At 45.6% G+C, this 15863-nt stretch overlaps 1 protein-coding gene across 3 annotated transcripts in view; it reads left to right on the forward strand.

Annotated features, from left to right (window-relative positions):
- Nucleotides 1-15863, forward strand: part of ITSN1 (intersectin 1) — a 1130286-nt gene that overhangs the window by 852223 nt on the left and 262200 nt on the right. For all 3 annotated transcript variants that reach the window (XM_069202488.1, XM_069202489.1, XM_069202490.1), the window contains exon 29: nucleotides 15400-15591. In XM_069202488.1, coding sequence (XP_069058589.1) covers nucleotides 15400-15591 — 192 coding nt within the window. The remainder of the gene's footprint in view (nucleotides 1-15399; nucleotides 15592-15863) is intronic.

The raw sequence follows: 15863 nt of genomic DNA on the forward strand, positions 1-15863 counted from the left end.
TACCAGAGAGGGCCTGAAGCTTGCTCATCTTCCAGGCGGATGTTATACACACTAAGAAAACTGTCTTAAGTGTAAGCAATCTTAGGGGACAGATATGCATGGGTTCAAACAGAAAACACATCAGGAAGTTAAAAACTAATTTCAAGTCCCACTGGGGCATGACTAAAGGTGAGGGAGGAAACAAATGTTGAAGCCATTTAAGAAAAAGTATCGCCCCTGGAGACTTAAACTAAGAAGGCTAGTTCAGCAATCACAATAAAGGCAAGAAGGTCTGACAGATAACCCTTTAACTGTGCACAAAGCATGACTGCACAGAGACACACAACACAAACAATAAAACCTGAGACAAGTTGACATGAAATAGGTCAACCTGTTAGATCACGCACAAGGCCACAAACGTTTCCTAGAAGCAGGCGTATTCAGATTTGGTAGAGGGACGCCTGGCTGCCAAGAGAATGCCATGACCTTGGGAGGGAGGACAAAGGTGCTCAACTGCCTCAGTTCAATCTCATAGCAGGTGGAGTGAGTGCAGGTTTGGGTGCAAATCTGTGCCCTGTTGTTGCGACAGCAGACCCTCCAGCAAGGGCATCCTGATCAGAGAACAGATGCTCATGCTCATGATCAGGAGCTTGGGATTCTAAACTCTCCTTGGCTGGCTGCTAGGATGACTTTGGCCTGGTCTTTCTTGATCTTTAGAGATCAGGGCATCAGGTGGTATTGGCAGAAAGGCGTACTGGAGTCCCACGTTCCAGTCTATGTTGAAGATTTATCTGAACAACGCTGACATTGCACATTCTTGGCATTGGTGCACAGATTAAGCTAAGATTTACCCCATTCACGGTAGAGACCTTGCACCACTTCTGGGTGTAACTGCCACTTGTGATCCGCTAACTGTCGACAGCAGAGTTCATCCTCCCTGGCAACAAAGATCCCACCATGTGCTGTGCCACCAGGAAAATTCTCTGTTGCTCCAGCCATGTCCAGATGTGCAGGACCTTCCGGCACAGTGTCCACGACTCCGCTCTGCTTGTTGCAGTACCACATGGTGGTGGTGTTGCCTGTGAATACCTGACTTAGCCACCAACGAATGAAAGGCTTTCAACGCTAAGTAGGTGGCTTGTAATTCCAACACATTGATGTGGAGTAGAGACTCCACCGGAGGCCAGGGGCTACTGGTCCCCATTCTTCCCTGATGACCGCTCCAGCTCAGAAGCAATGCATAAGCCACCACTGTCAACTCTGAGCAGAGTAGGAAGAAAGGTCTGCTGCTGACCAAATCACAGCTGTGTAGCCACCACTGCAACTCCTGGGCAGTCTCCTCCAAAATCAAGACGTATGGAGAAGTCCTCCTGATGTTGCTGCCACTGCGACTTCAGATTCCCTGCAGAGTCAGTATATCCCATCAGGAATATTAGACTCTGAGGCTGCTGGGGCAGATGGCCTCCTGTATCCTAATGGTCAATCTCAATGAAATCTCAGACCACGACTGGAATATCAGGATCATAGCCTCAATGTTCTTGACACACTGCTCTAGAGGATAGGCACGAAACTGTACTGTGTCCAGAATGGCTCCAATGAAATAGTGTCTGGAAAGGAGTCAGGTGACACTGCCAGAGAAGGATCTTCTACCAATACAGAAGCCTAACTCATACAAAACGCTGCCTCTGCCATGGAAATGTGCTTAGGTGATTCACCAGTTTTTTGGTTGTGACTTTTCAGAGCCAACCTGCCTTTGGAGATGCCAAGTAGGATGAAGTCGTTATGATGACAATCTCTACATGGATTTACAGAAGGCCAGTGGGCTGAATACATCTCCTTACACTGGGTTGAGTTGCTTCTTTTTTTGTGGTGATTAAACATGCAGCTACAATTTTGTACCTACGGTGCCCCTCTGGAGGTGAAAAGGAGTATACTCAGTTGTTACAGGCTGGTCAGGCTTCCTTTGAACCCTGCTACCATTCAGCAAGGCTTTTAATGATTCATTGATTGGGTCTTCAGCAAAGCCTTGTTTTTGTCCTCTTGTAAACAGACAGGTTGCGAGGTGCCATAGATTGTTGCCAGACACCATATACCTTATACAAGGTGCACAGGCTTCTCTGAGAATGCCTAGGCATCCCTTGAGGAGATCTTAGGATCACCCGAAGGTATTTCCTAAAACTTAGTACCTATCGAGTACTCTCTTTATTTTTAATTTTGTAGTTTTCCTTGGCATTGTATTTTTAACGTGATCTGCCAGACGCCCGTGTTCAGAGGCTGACGGCAGACCTATTTTCTTTTAGAGCGTTGCACATACTCGAGGCCACGCTTGCCTCAAGCCCTCTTACCTTTTTGTTTCATATGCTCTTCACTTTTTAATTCACTGCTTGTCGTGTGCACTGCACTGCATTCCTCCTCCAGGGCTACCTTGGATGGGTTTTAGCCTCCCTCAGCCACCATTTTTATTCCCCCTATAATTCCCTTTCACTCCGCCATCTTGGTAGGCGGTCTAGTTGTTTGTTGCACTTACTAGTGGCTGCCTATTATAAAGGGCTCTATGCGCTGGACGCGCACAACAGGCACGCCGCTGGCGTGCCGAAGGCACACCAAAGACAAGTCCGTCTGTGCCCGTACGCGCCCAACAGAGACCAGATACCAGATATGCTGCCCAAACTCACCTTGAAAGATTGGTCTACTCAAGACAACAGCTATTAGCTTGCAATAGCCCCTTGCTGCACACAACCCACTCTATTATGGGTGACTCTTTTAATATGGTCTGTAGTTCCTGCACCTGGACCCCCCACCCCCGCCAACTAGCTCTACCTCTTTCTTTTAACAAAACCAAAGATCAACTTGGTACATTTTTTACTGCTTTATTGTCGTTGCATGTCAGCGCACACTCTACAAATGTTCTCACTTTTAGAAGAGCACATTCCAGATTCCCTGTTTCTAACAGAAACATGGCTCAGCGAAGATTCTTCTCCGGAGATAGTGATGGCATTACCCCAGGATTACTCAATCGACCGCCTAGATAGATTTTACGCTAAAGGTGGGGGGATTGCCATCATCCATAAGAACTTAATTAAATGTTCTGTCACTCCTTCGGAAATCCCGGATTGTGAAAGTCTGCTCTTTTCACTATCGCCCTCTGGGTCCATATGGGAAATTTCTACAAGCCCTACCCGACTCTGTGGCCGACATATCCTGTAAAAACTTTACCATCCTTGGTGTCTTTAATATCCACGCAGACGATACTAAATCCTTACTCTCTGACCTGGCATCACTAGATTTAACACAGTTGATTAAAGGACCCAACCATATTAAAGGTCACACCATTGACATGGTTTTCAGCAACCTTTCTGGTCTAATCTCTTATACCTCTCTCCCTCTGATCTGGACGGATCATTATCTATTGTCATTTGTGATTCCCTGTCCTTCTCCTCCCCTCCATCAAACTCTCATAAAGTCAACCTCTCGCCAATGGTCAAAATTGAATCATAGAGACTGGCATGATATACTACATCTCTCCCATCCGAATCGGGAGGAGTCTGGTCTGTACTCTATAGAAAATTTTAATAAATGGATTTCTACTTCCTTAGACACCATACTACCAATTAAGACTGTTGTTAGAAGGACTAATCGCAAGGTGAAACCATGGTTTACACCTCAATTGCTTCAACACAAAAAAAGGTGCAAGCAACTTGAACGAAGGTGGAGAAAGGACTATGATAATTCCTCCAAGGTACAATATAGGGAGGCGATTAGGACATTTCATGCAGAAATTAAAGCAGCCCAAGCAGCATTCTATATATCCAGAATTGAACAGTCTGCAAACTCCCCTAAGGAGATTTTTACGATCTTTAAAGAAGTGACCCAGATTCCCTCGACAGATAACCCTGTTGAGGTCTCTATTACCCAAAGCAATGATCTGGCGAACTATTTCCAAAAGAAAATCATAGATATCTATTCAAACTTTCCGTCCAACCACCCTCAAGAGACAGATCGGCATACACATGATAATCCTCAATCTCCTACAGCTTTTTTTCTATCTCTCCAACCTGTAACAGAGGCTTTAGTTATTAATTATCTGCACACTATAAAATCGGGATCCCCCCTAGATCCCGCCCCTCCACAGGTGTTAGCTCAGGGTTCGAGTATAATCTCACCTTTATTGAAAGATATTCTGAATCAATCCCTAATATCTGGTCTTGTTCCCCAGCTCCTGAAGCATGCAGTGGTCAAGCCTTTACTAAAAAAACTAAACTCGACCCTACTCTTTTGAGTAACTATAGACCTATTGCTCTCCTTCCCATTGTTTTGAAGGTAGTTGAAAAACATGTTAACATTCAACTAATGGGCTTACTTGAAGACCATCAACTTCTACATCCCTCGCAAATGGGCTTCAGACCACAGCATAGCACAGAATCAGCTCTGTTAGCCATCATGGAAGACACTCGCCAACTATTGGATCTAGGTGGTCATGCAGCTATCATCTTATTAGCCCTTAGTGCTGCATTTGATACGGTAGATCACGATATATTAGTTCAAAGACTTTCAGCTATAGGAATTGAAGGTACCACACTAAGATGGTTCTCCTCTTTCTTGAACTATAGAACCTTTCAAGTCCTTGATCGCTCTTACCTTACTTACACCTTTTCACTTACTTGTGGGGTCCCTTAAGGCTCATCTTTTGAGCTCCACTCTTTTTAATGTTTAAATGCCCCCTGAGCCAGAATTGTTAAACCTCATGGTCTTTCTTTGATATCATACATCGATGACACTCAGCTTGTAGTTTCACTTTCTAGTTTTAGAAACACCGCTCAATCTAATCTATCTTCCTGTCTTGCAGACATAGCCAAGATGGATGACTATCTTTAAACTTCAAGTCAACGACGAGAAATCAGAAGTAACTTTAAATCCCCTGTCTTGGCATTGGAAAATCTTAAAAATCTTCCTCCCCCTAAAGAAAATATAAAAAGCTTAGGCGTCTGGCTAGAATCTTGTCTTACGATGGACTATCAATCTAAAAAATTGACTGCATCCTGTTTCGGTCTACTAGGAACCATGAGGAAAATCTTTAAAATATTACCTTTTCCGGCCAGAACACTTGTCATCTAGGCCCCTATATTGTCTCGCTTAGATTATGTCAACTCCCTCTTACTTAGCTCTCTGAGGTATGTAATAAAGAGATTGCAAGTTGTGCAAAACGTTTCAGCTCGTTTGCTTACGAGTATACCTAGACATCTGTCTGCTAAACCTGCACTGTCCTCCCTTCATTGGCTTCCCATAAAACAATCAACTTCAAAACCATCTGTATGACGCATAAAGCCCTTCACCATAAGGGTCCATGGTTCCTTAGGCAATGCATTTCACCCTATGTCCCTCAGAGGCCACTTAAATCCTCCACTGCCTTGTTGGTCAAGGTACCCCGCTTTAAGAAAGTAACGTGAGGAGGCAGCTTTTCTCAGTCAAGGCTGCATACCTCTGGAACTTTCTTCCATTTGAACTTCGACAAGAACAGCTGGAATCTTCCTTTCGTAAGAAACTGAAGACGTTTCTATTCTCAGTATAGGCTCTGCTGAGTTTTATGGTCTACCTTCAGCGCTGGGAAGCCCCTGGGTAGCATTGCGCTCTAGAAATTCATTAAACTAAACCGAAGGATATACCTTTTGATTTGTCTCCCCTTTTTGGAGAAAAGGCAGATTTGGCCCTGGAATGCTTAAAGGAAAGTGCGTTCCTTGGGACTTTCGTGCCTGTCAGGCAGTTTCAGCCCTTCTGGGGGTACTCCAGATTACCCTGCCTCTGCAACAGGCATGCAAGCTCTTTCACAGTTGAGGTTCAAGCAGACACCTGCAGTTTATTTGGAACACTAGTCATCCCAGTCCCCTAATCTTAAATTATCAGCCTCCAAGCCAATTTAGCTTGCCCTTAGTAGCATGCAGTCACCCTGTAGAAAGCTAGATTCAGCACTTTCTCCAACAGTGGCACAGGATCATGTCCAACAAATAGGTCTTCCAGAATGCTCAACGAGGCTACCCCTTCCATTCCTTTCCCACCCACAGTATCTTCCACCAACATCAAAGCAGCTTTCTGAGAAACACCTTGTCATTTTGTTGTTAGCGGTCCAGGCTCTCTTGTCCCTTGGGGTCATACAGGAGGTACCGGCTCCGGAAATAGGGGCTGGTTGTTAATCCTGCTATTTCCTCATTCTAAACAAGGACAGAGGCCTTTGTCTTATTTTAGATTTCTCTCCTCTGAGTGCCTTCCTAAAGGAAAATAGATTTACGATGCTCACAGTGGCCAAGGTTTTGCTGCCCTTGATGTTTATTTCTTTCATGTACCCTTCTCAGATGTTACCTGTGGTTCAAGGTAGATTGGGAGCATTAGCATTTTCAATTTACCATGCTCCTATTTCGCCTCCCCAGTGCCCGGTGTTCATTTCATTAAAGTAATGGTGATCACAGCATGTAGGAAAGTGCCACTGTTGACATGGTTCCTCCCCCCCACACACACACACACACACACACACACACACATGTTTTGCTGATGTTGATATATTGATGCCAGCTTTGATTGGAAGTGAGCTGGGACCCTGCTAACCAGCCCCAGCACTAGTGTTCTTTCCCAAAATCTGTACCTTTGTCTCCACACACACACAGGGCACACATTTAAGTCCCTTGTAAAAGGTACCCATAATACCTTGGGCCCTGTGACCAGGGAAGGTCCCCAAGTGCTGCAGCATGTGTTATGCCACCCTGGGGTACCACTCACCAAGCACATGTACACTGCATTTGCAGCTTGTGTGTGCGCTGGAGGGGAGAAAAAGGCAAAGTCGACATGGCACCCCTCTCAGGGTGACATGCCCACAAACCACTGCCTGTGGCATAGGTAAGTCACCCCTCTAGCAGGCCTTACAGCCCTAAGGCAGGGTGCACTATACCACAGGTGAGGACATAGCTGCATGAGCAATATGCCCCTACAGTCTAAGCCCCTTCTTAGACATTGTAAGTGTATTGTAGCCATATTGAGCATATGGTCTGGACGTTTTTCATTATGAACTCCACAACTCCATAATGGCTTCACTGAATACTGTAAAGTTTGGTATCAAACTTCTCAGCACAATAAACCCATACTGATGCCTGTGTGGGATTTATAAAAAAATGCACCCAGAGTGCATCTTAGAGATTCCCCCTGGATGTTAGCCAAACTGCTAGTGTAGGACTGACCGCCAGCCTGCCACTTTTAGACAAGTTTCTGACCACATGGGATGAGAGCCTTTGTGCTCTCTGTGACCAGAAATGAAGCCTGTCCTGGGTGGAGCTGCTTTATACCTCCCCTCTGCAGGAACTGCAACATCTGGCGGTGAGCCTCAAAGGCTCAAGCCTCGGGTCGCAGTGCCCCAGGGCACTCCAGCTGGTGGAGTTTCCCGCCCCCGGACAAAGCCCCACTTTTGGCGGCAAGTCTGGTGGAAAAATGAGAGAAAACAGGGAGGAGTAACCCCCCCCCCCCCCCCCCCCAGCTAGAACCACCCCAAAGGTGTACAGAGCTGAGGTGACCCCCTCCATGCAGAATCCACCATCTTGGTTTGGAGGTTTGTGCCCTGCCCCCCGCTCAAAGGAAGTGGACACAAGAAGGGTGTAGCCACCCTCAGGGACAGTAGCCATTGGCTACTTCCCTCTGACCCCTGAAACGTCCCTAAATGTCCTGAACCCAGCTCCCCAGATTCCTAGAGACCTGACAAGAAAGAAGGACTGCTAAGCTGAACCGCAAGCAGAGAAGAAGGAAGACAACTGACTTGGCCCCAGCCCTACCGGCCTGTCTCCTGCTTCAAAGAACCCACACAGGAACAGCGACGCTTCCAGCGGGACCAGCAACCTCTGCCAATCTCCAGAGGACTGCCCTGCACTTAAAAGGACCAGCGTTCTGTCCAAGAAGAAACATCAACCAAGGACTCCAGCCCCACTCCGAATGCGTGAGTCCTGACCACTCTGCACCCGACGCCCATGGCCCGTGTCCAGGTGGCCCAACCAACTAGAGAGGATCCCCAGGTGATTCTGAGCAAGTGCCCATCCTGGGTTGACCTCTCCATTCATCCCCGATGATGCCTGCAGAGGGAATCCCGAGGATCCCCCTGACTGCGAAAGCTCTGAACAAAGATATCGGACACCTAAAAGACCACTGCACCTGCAGCCCACAGGCCTTGGAGAACCCGACCTCCGGTGCAGCTATGTTCAGCAGGCGGCCCCCCTTCCTGCCTGTGGTTTGCCCCAATCAACCCCCTAAACTTTGCCTGCAGCATCTGAGTGACCCCCTGGATCACCTCATAGAGAATCACTGGAAACCAGATGCCTTGTTTGCACCCGGCCGCCCCAGTGCTGCTGAGGGTCTGTTGGTGCTTACGTGCCCCTACCCTAAATTAAGAAAATATATAGACATTGGTCTGGAGTTGAGTCATTGAGTGTGTGCGTCTTCTATTGTCTGTGTGTGTGTACAACAAATACTTTGCACTACCCTCTGATAAGCCTAACTGCTCGACCACACTACCACAAAAGAGAGAATTATTATTGTCTACTTTAGCCTCTGTTAAGCCTCTGGGGAATCCTTGGACTCTGTGCACACTATATCTCATTTTGATATAGTGTATACAGAGCCAGCTTCCTACACAGCACACCTTCAATGGTTGTGGATACCAGTTTTGAACCTACCTCAATAACTGGCGATTGAAGGCCGGCATCTCTCGACAAACCTCCTGACATCAGTGAGACATAACACCTGACCCCTTTGCTGCGAGGCTCCCTTTCATTGGAACCATGTTCCCTCCTTCACACATCCAGGACATTCAGCCTATGATGTTAATTTCAATGAGAGTGACTGAGGTTTCATGGTCTCCTGGCCTCGTGCATCCTGCTTGTTGACTATGCCAGGAGGCATATGTGGACTCGGCACTGTAACCTAAGGTCTGAGTGGGCCCAGCACCAAGGGAACCTCACTGACTCCATCCAGTTTTCAGAGAGGACTGAAAAAAGATCTACAGTGGTAGCTGCTTGACTGCGATTGAACCAGTGCTATACCCCTCTTACTTATCCACCGAGGTCTGACAGTAGTGACAGATGCATTGCTGCTGGGTTGGAGAGGTGTCTGAGGGAGGTGGAGATCAGATGACCTGGTCTCCGGCCAAAACCTGACTCCTCATCACCCGGTTGGAGTTGCAGGTCATTCTCCTGGCACGGACTAACTTCCTACCATCCATCATAGGTAGTCTGGCACAAGTCATCATGGACAACACCACTTCCATGTGGTGTATTGCAGCAAGCAGTGCAGTGTGGGGTGCTGGGTCCTGTGCCAACAGGCACTTTGTCTCTGGAGCTGGCTAAGGCTTCCAGGCATTTCCCTAGTGATGAACCACCTGGAAAAATCTTTAAGTACCACTACGGACAAACTCAGCCGACAGCACCTGGCAAATCACAGTTACATCCAAAGGTGGTACAGGACATCATGCAACCGTTAAGGAGTATCTTGGCTGGATTCTTTCACCACTGTCGAGAATGTGCAGTGTTTGTGCGCTGCAGTTTTCAAGAAGGCTGTCTCTCAGACTCATTCTGGATAGAGTAGAGCACAGCAGTCCTGTATGCTTTTCTGATGCTGCTTTCCTGCCCTACGTCCTGAAGAGCATCACCAATGACTGAGTCCAAGTCATGCTAGTGGATCCAGAGTGGCCTACTAGAGTGTGGCACCCAGAACATCAAAGTATGCACATCTGTCCTTCTATCAGGCTACTGTTTATGTTTAGAAAGGATCTCCTGTTTCAGCAGTGTGCTAGACCCTGCGCCCAAACCTGCTCAATCTGCAGCTCAATGGATACAGATTGAGCAGCAGCAGTTGACTGTGGTGGATCTTCCTTCCAAAGTTGTGGGTGTCAACCTTCCTACCAGGCATCCCTCTACAGACTCTTGCCACACAGGGTCTAGGATAAGTGTGTGGCAACTGCAATACAGGCCGGTTACTGGCCAAACTGTTGGATGTCTTGTTTGTTTCATCACTGGCCTAGCAGTGGGCACCATGAAAGGTGATTTGTTGTTTGTGTGCCGGACCAGCCTTCCTTATTCAAATCACCTGTGATGTTTATAAATGGTTTGACTGTTTCCTCCCAAACCCTTTTGATGTCCCAGTTGGACCTCAGTTTGATTCTTACTTTCCTCATGTGCAATCCCTTTGAACCAGTGCACAGCTGTACACTGCATCTCCTAACTTTAAAGATGGTAGTCCTGGTCGCAATCACTTTGGTTTGTTGCATGAATGAACTTGAAGCTCTCTCGGTACCGCTGCCTTACAGATTAAGTGGTGATGAGGACCTGGGTGTTGTTCCCAAGCTTGTGAATGCTTTTGACACTGGGCAAGCCATCACCCTTCCAATGTTCTTTGCTCCGCCTCACCCATCAAAAGAGGAAGGACACACTATCGGCTGGACTCCAAGAGAGCCTTGAGCTTTTCCATCGATTGCACAGTAGACCAAGTGGACAGTCAGATTTTTGTTGGGGTCTCTGGGTTGAAGAAAGGCAGTGCAGAAAAGGATCGTCTCAAGATAGGTTGTCCTCTGCATTAAGATCTGCTACCAGTTGGCCAAGAAGCAGTCTCCAGAAGTTCTAAGGGTCCATTACTCCAGGGTCAAGGCTGCTACCTCTGCATTGGTACGAGGAATGCTTGTTCCTAATATTTGTCAGGCTGCAATATGGGCCTCAGTATGCATGTTCACAGTACCCTGCTGCCTTGACTGTGAGGTTCAATGGGAATCCTCAGAGTATTTTGCCCATTCAGGCCTGCAGGTTTTTTGATCTGCACCATTCGACAGACCCACCATCTTGGGAGGTACTACTTTGGTATCTATTCTGAATGTTAGAAATCTGCGGTTAGAAGTATTCATCATTAGAACAAGTTACATTCTTATATTCTTCAGTGGCCACTCGATCTCACTACAGATTCCTCACCGCCTTCCCTATTGTCCATTCTGTGGTATTGTCTCTTTTTCCTTCTAAAAAGGTCATAACTAGAGATCTACACACAGGTACCTCTAATTGTTGTTGCACTCCATGTCCAAGGGTGTGGACAGTCACGCAAGGCAATGACATTGACATGTCAGGGTGGCATTTGTGTGTGGCTCTATCATCAGTTTAGGGGTAGAACGATATCAATACAGAGCTGCATGGCGCAACTTACCTGTATTTGAGAACAATGCTGTTTAAATCTTCCACATCCTGTCTGGCTCCCAGGAATATTCTAAAGCTGAGGAATCTGGTGTTTGTGTCCATCAGAAAGAACGGTACTGAAACTAAGTATTTTGTTCTTTTCCCAGAGATAATCTAGCTATCTGTTCAGACAGCAGAAATTCTACTACCATTTAATGATGCCCTTTTCGAGTCTGTCATAGCAGCTTTGGAGAGACAGAGTACTTCTTTTGGCAGTTCTCAAGACAATAGTCAGAAGTTACCGCCTGCTCTTGGGGATCCTACTTTTCTGTCGATTAACCCATAGCCTGGAAGCATTGTTGGTCAGGCCTTTTGCTTCTCTCAGTTCTCTCCCAACACTTTATCTTCACCCCAGCAGATAGAGAATCAAGCTGTGGGCAAGTGTTTTTGGCAGACAGCCTGGCTCCAAAGTCCCTATATGCCACCTGCCTAATAGGAAGGTCCAGCAACACCCTGTAGTATATAATTCCAAATTTGCCAAAACACCCACAAGTGCATTTCTTTGAGCTAGTAAGGGATGGTCATACAGCAACTTGACAAATTATCCAGTCGGTGTAGAGTCTGAAAATTCTGGCCAGGCACTTGGGTTCTTCTGGCTCCTAGGTGTCAAGCCTGGCTCAGAACCTCTGGATTTTCAACAGATGTGCTATCCACCCTTGTAGGCCTGCCTTCAGTAGGCTCCAAGTTATGTGGTATAAAGGCCAATTTGGAGTAGTTAAAAAAAAGAAAAATAAGCCGGGGAACTGCATGCTCTCGAGACTTATAGCCCTCTCAGTGAGACTACATGGGGTTTTGTGAATTTCAGGTGTTTACTTGCAGATTAAATTGCTGTCAATGCCAGCTAAAGCAGTAGCAGCAGAATCCACTGCCTAGGCAGTGTATAGGTTGTGGAAAGGACAGAAGTCAAATCACTCAAGCAACCGCTGCCTCCTTCTACCCTTTTTCCCCTGAGAAGCAGCTATGGTTCACTCTTGTCAGCCCACTTCAGACCTATGGGAGGCTGGGTGTTCTCCTTTCCACAGGCCTTGAAGGACATAACTTTGGACTAGTGCACTTTCCCTTGTAGAAGGGGAATACCCCCAAACCTTCTGATACGCTCTTCCTGTATTGCCCCACCCTGTTCTAGTCAGAGAAAGGACCATCTATGCATCCTAAAGCAGGAGGTGCTGCAGAAAGGAGCAGTGAAGTTGGTGCCAGAGCAGGATATTGGGCATGTTACTCTTAGGGATGTTACTCTTATTACTTCCTGGTTCCTAAGAAGGATGGTAGTCTTTGTCCAGTCCTACACCTCAGGGTCTTGAATCTCTTTCTTCACAAAGAGAAATTGAAGATGCTGGCCGTGGCTCAGATTTTATGATGCTGAAAGCAGAGGACAGGATGTTGAAGACTCTTATTTCCACATTCTCATCCTGCAGTTGCACTGAAAGTTCCTTCGCTGTATAGTTGGGTCCACTCACTACTAGTGTTCAATCTTTCCTTTTAGACAGACTTTGGCAGAGGTGATGGCAGCACATTTCAGACAATCTGGAATCCCAGTATGTCCTGGACGACTAGCTTCTGAAGGCGCAGAGATGGTGTCTTTCTACTAGCTGTCAACAGCATCCCTACTGTTTGAACTAGACTTTTCAGTCATTTTGCCTGAATTTCACCTGGAGTGAGTCCTTTCGGAGCCTCCTGTTCATAGAAGCAGTACTGGGCACATCTTTTCGAGCCTTTCCACCTCCTCATAGTAATATGGACATTCAATCCATGATTCTGTTTAAGGAAAGGGCTCAAATAACAGTTTTGGGCAGTCCTTCATGGCTTTGGTCTGCAGGCATGTTCTATCTTCCTGGACACACATGCCATGCATGCTGGCACATAAGAGGCCTCCAAAGGAACCTCAACAGGCAGTGGTTCTAGCCTACAGCAACCTGCCAAACGCCTTCATTATTTCCGAGGATACTGCAGCAGAGTTGGCTTGGTGGGTTATGGTGGAGAACCCAGTAGCAGGGATGTCCTTCCAGCCCCCACTAGCCGTGGCCACAGTGGTAAAGGATGACTTCACCACTCATATGGAGGAACTGAAAATCCAAAGGCTTTTGGTCTCCAAAGGACCAGCTGCTTCACAACAACCTGCTCGAGCTGACAGATTCTTTTGGCATTCAATGTTGTCTGATACCCAGTAAAGGTTGCTTGATATGCAATATGAAAAGGAGAAAGCTTTTTATCATAATGCCTAAACCTCAAAGCACACAGCTCGAGCATTGGTATGTCCACAATAGAGAAAGTTTTCTTTGACAAAGCAATGAATACCTGTGCACCAACATCTGAGCATCGAAATGTGTATGGACCTGTAGCCTCAGATAGCAATATAGGCTCTTGAGGCACTAACTAGGTCAACCTGTGACTGATTAAGTGCTGGGCAGCTGCTGTGAGCCCCTACCCACCAATAGAAGAGGGGGGTGTCAGTCTTGGAATGGGTAGGACTACAGACCAAGTAGGCTTTGTAGACAGACCCCTCAACTCCAGTATCAACCCCATCAACACATGAGAACAGAACATGTTACACTGCTCATTTTATAAGAATAGATCATTGTTGCAAAACCAGGAGGTTATGTTTAAATAATATTGAGCTTTTGCTGCTAGAGCCCTCAGGTCCATGCCCTGTACAGTGCCTTCATTCAGACCTAAATGGTAAATCGGAGGCTAAAGAGTTATGTGCACTTGGCAATATAGAGCTAAAGTTCCATGCAGTTCTTACAATGTTCTTTAAAAGATTGAACCTTAGTGCAGTGATCAATACTGCTTGGTACTATGCCATGGGGACTTGGTTTTGTTTATCTCTTCAGAGAGAACATTCGGGCTTTGCTGTGCCCAACTATTCGAGAATTGTCAATAAAACGGACTTGTTAGGGCACCGCAGGCAGTGGGATTACCTCCATTGGACTTGCATTTAATGAGGTGTTTTGATATTCCTGGCTGCTATCATAAGCATGTCTGATCCACATTTTCCTTTGCTACTTGGTTAATTTTTTTACTTCATACCTTTTTTTATTCCCTTTTATGGATTTGACCGTCTTTTTGTGCACAGAGGCACCGAGTCCAGGGTTGAGTTTTCTATGACCTGCCTCTTGAAATTCTCTGTCTTGTCACTTGTCATACACACGAGTATCTCTGAGCAAAGTACACTTCTTATAACCGATCCAGTTTTAAATGTGGGTTCATTATTGGAAGTAACATAATTTGTCTGAAAAACAATTAAGACCAAATCCATCAGCGCGTTGTAAAAGCTAATGTGCTCACTGAAACATTTGTACTGTCAAGTCCACTTCAAAGACTCTAGTACAGTGGTGCTTATTCTTTTCATTTTTGTGGACTTACTCATTACCCTAGTCTGGGGACCACTGCTGAATTATTATTGAAATCCAGGGACCCCTCACTGGGTCATTACAGGTAGCCGTAGACCCTAGCCTAAGCAATTTCGATGACTTAAACTGCAAAACAATACACAAGAATAAAGTAACGGGCATCCAACAAACAAAAATTTGCAAGTGATTACATTTTATTTAATTCATAAGAAATAAAATCAAAATTGTAATTTTAATTGGAAGGTTTGAGCTTTTCTAAATTCAATGTAGGCTGCCTATCGTCTTTATTGTATTCTTTTTCATGCACTTACACTGCTCCTGAGAATTAATCTGGGGATAACAACTTAATTTTTAGCCTCCAATTTCAGTTTCTTCATATCTACATACTGTTTTAAGATTTTAAATTTTGCTTCTTCATATATAATTTACTCATCTGTTAATATTACTTAATTTTGTAAACAGTCGTGATCCCTAATTGTCCCCGCACCACAGGTTAAGAACTGCTGTGTCCCCCTGATAATTTCTAGTGTGCCCTGCCTGGTTACTCTTGCAAATGCAGGCAGGACCAACTCAGCTTTTCATACTTTTGAGGTAGATCCTTTCAGTACAATTAATTACAGTGGGTAGAGAAACAACACTCTGCAATGGCAAGTACGAAAGTGTTTTTTCCCTTAACATTATATGGGTTGTATGTGTGAGGCAAAACCTACAGTTCATCACATTGTATTAAAAGAACTTATTAATTGGGTCATGCATATAGCCTGTTATATTTTGTCAAAATTGAAAATATTTATTCGCAGCATTGATTTTCTATTTTTATTTATTTTTAGTGTGCCAAGTAATTGGTATGTACGACTACATTGCACAGAATGACGATGAACTGGCTTTTGCCAAGGGTCAGATCATCAATGTCCTGAACAAAGAAGATCCTGATTGGTGGAAAGGAGAAGTGAACGGACATGTAGGTCTATTCCCGTCAAACTATGTCAAACTCACTACAGACATGGATCCAAGCCAGCAGTGTGAGTAAACCTTTTTCTTGCTCTTTTCTGCTACTACTTATCTAGTATTGCAAAAAGAAACATGCAGCATTGCTTTGAATCTCCTTCTGCCATTGTTTGCAGAGTTCAGTTTGTGACCACTGCTGCATTTCCACAAGTCTCTTTGAAGACCTTCTATAATGCAATCTTTTTTGTTTTAGTTTCACCCTCGTCATAGCATGCTGTACCCTTTTCATCATTTTTGTACCATGCTGTTTCAATGCCTGACTCATTTTCCTAGCTTGAATTTTGCT

This window comes from Pleurodeles waltl, chromosome 8 (genome assembly GCF_031143425.1).
Source record: "Pleurodeles waltl isolate 20211129_DDA chromosome 8, aPleWal1.hap1.20221129, whole genome shotgun sequence".
Taxonomy (NCBI): Eukaryota; Metazoa; Chordata; class Amphibia; order Caudata; family Salamandridae; genus Pleurodeles; species Pleurodeles waltl.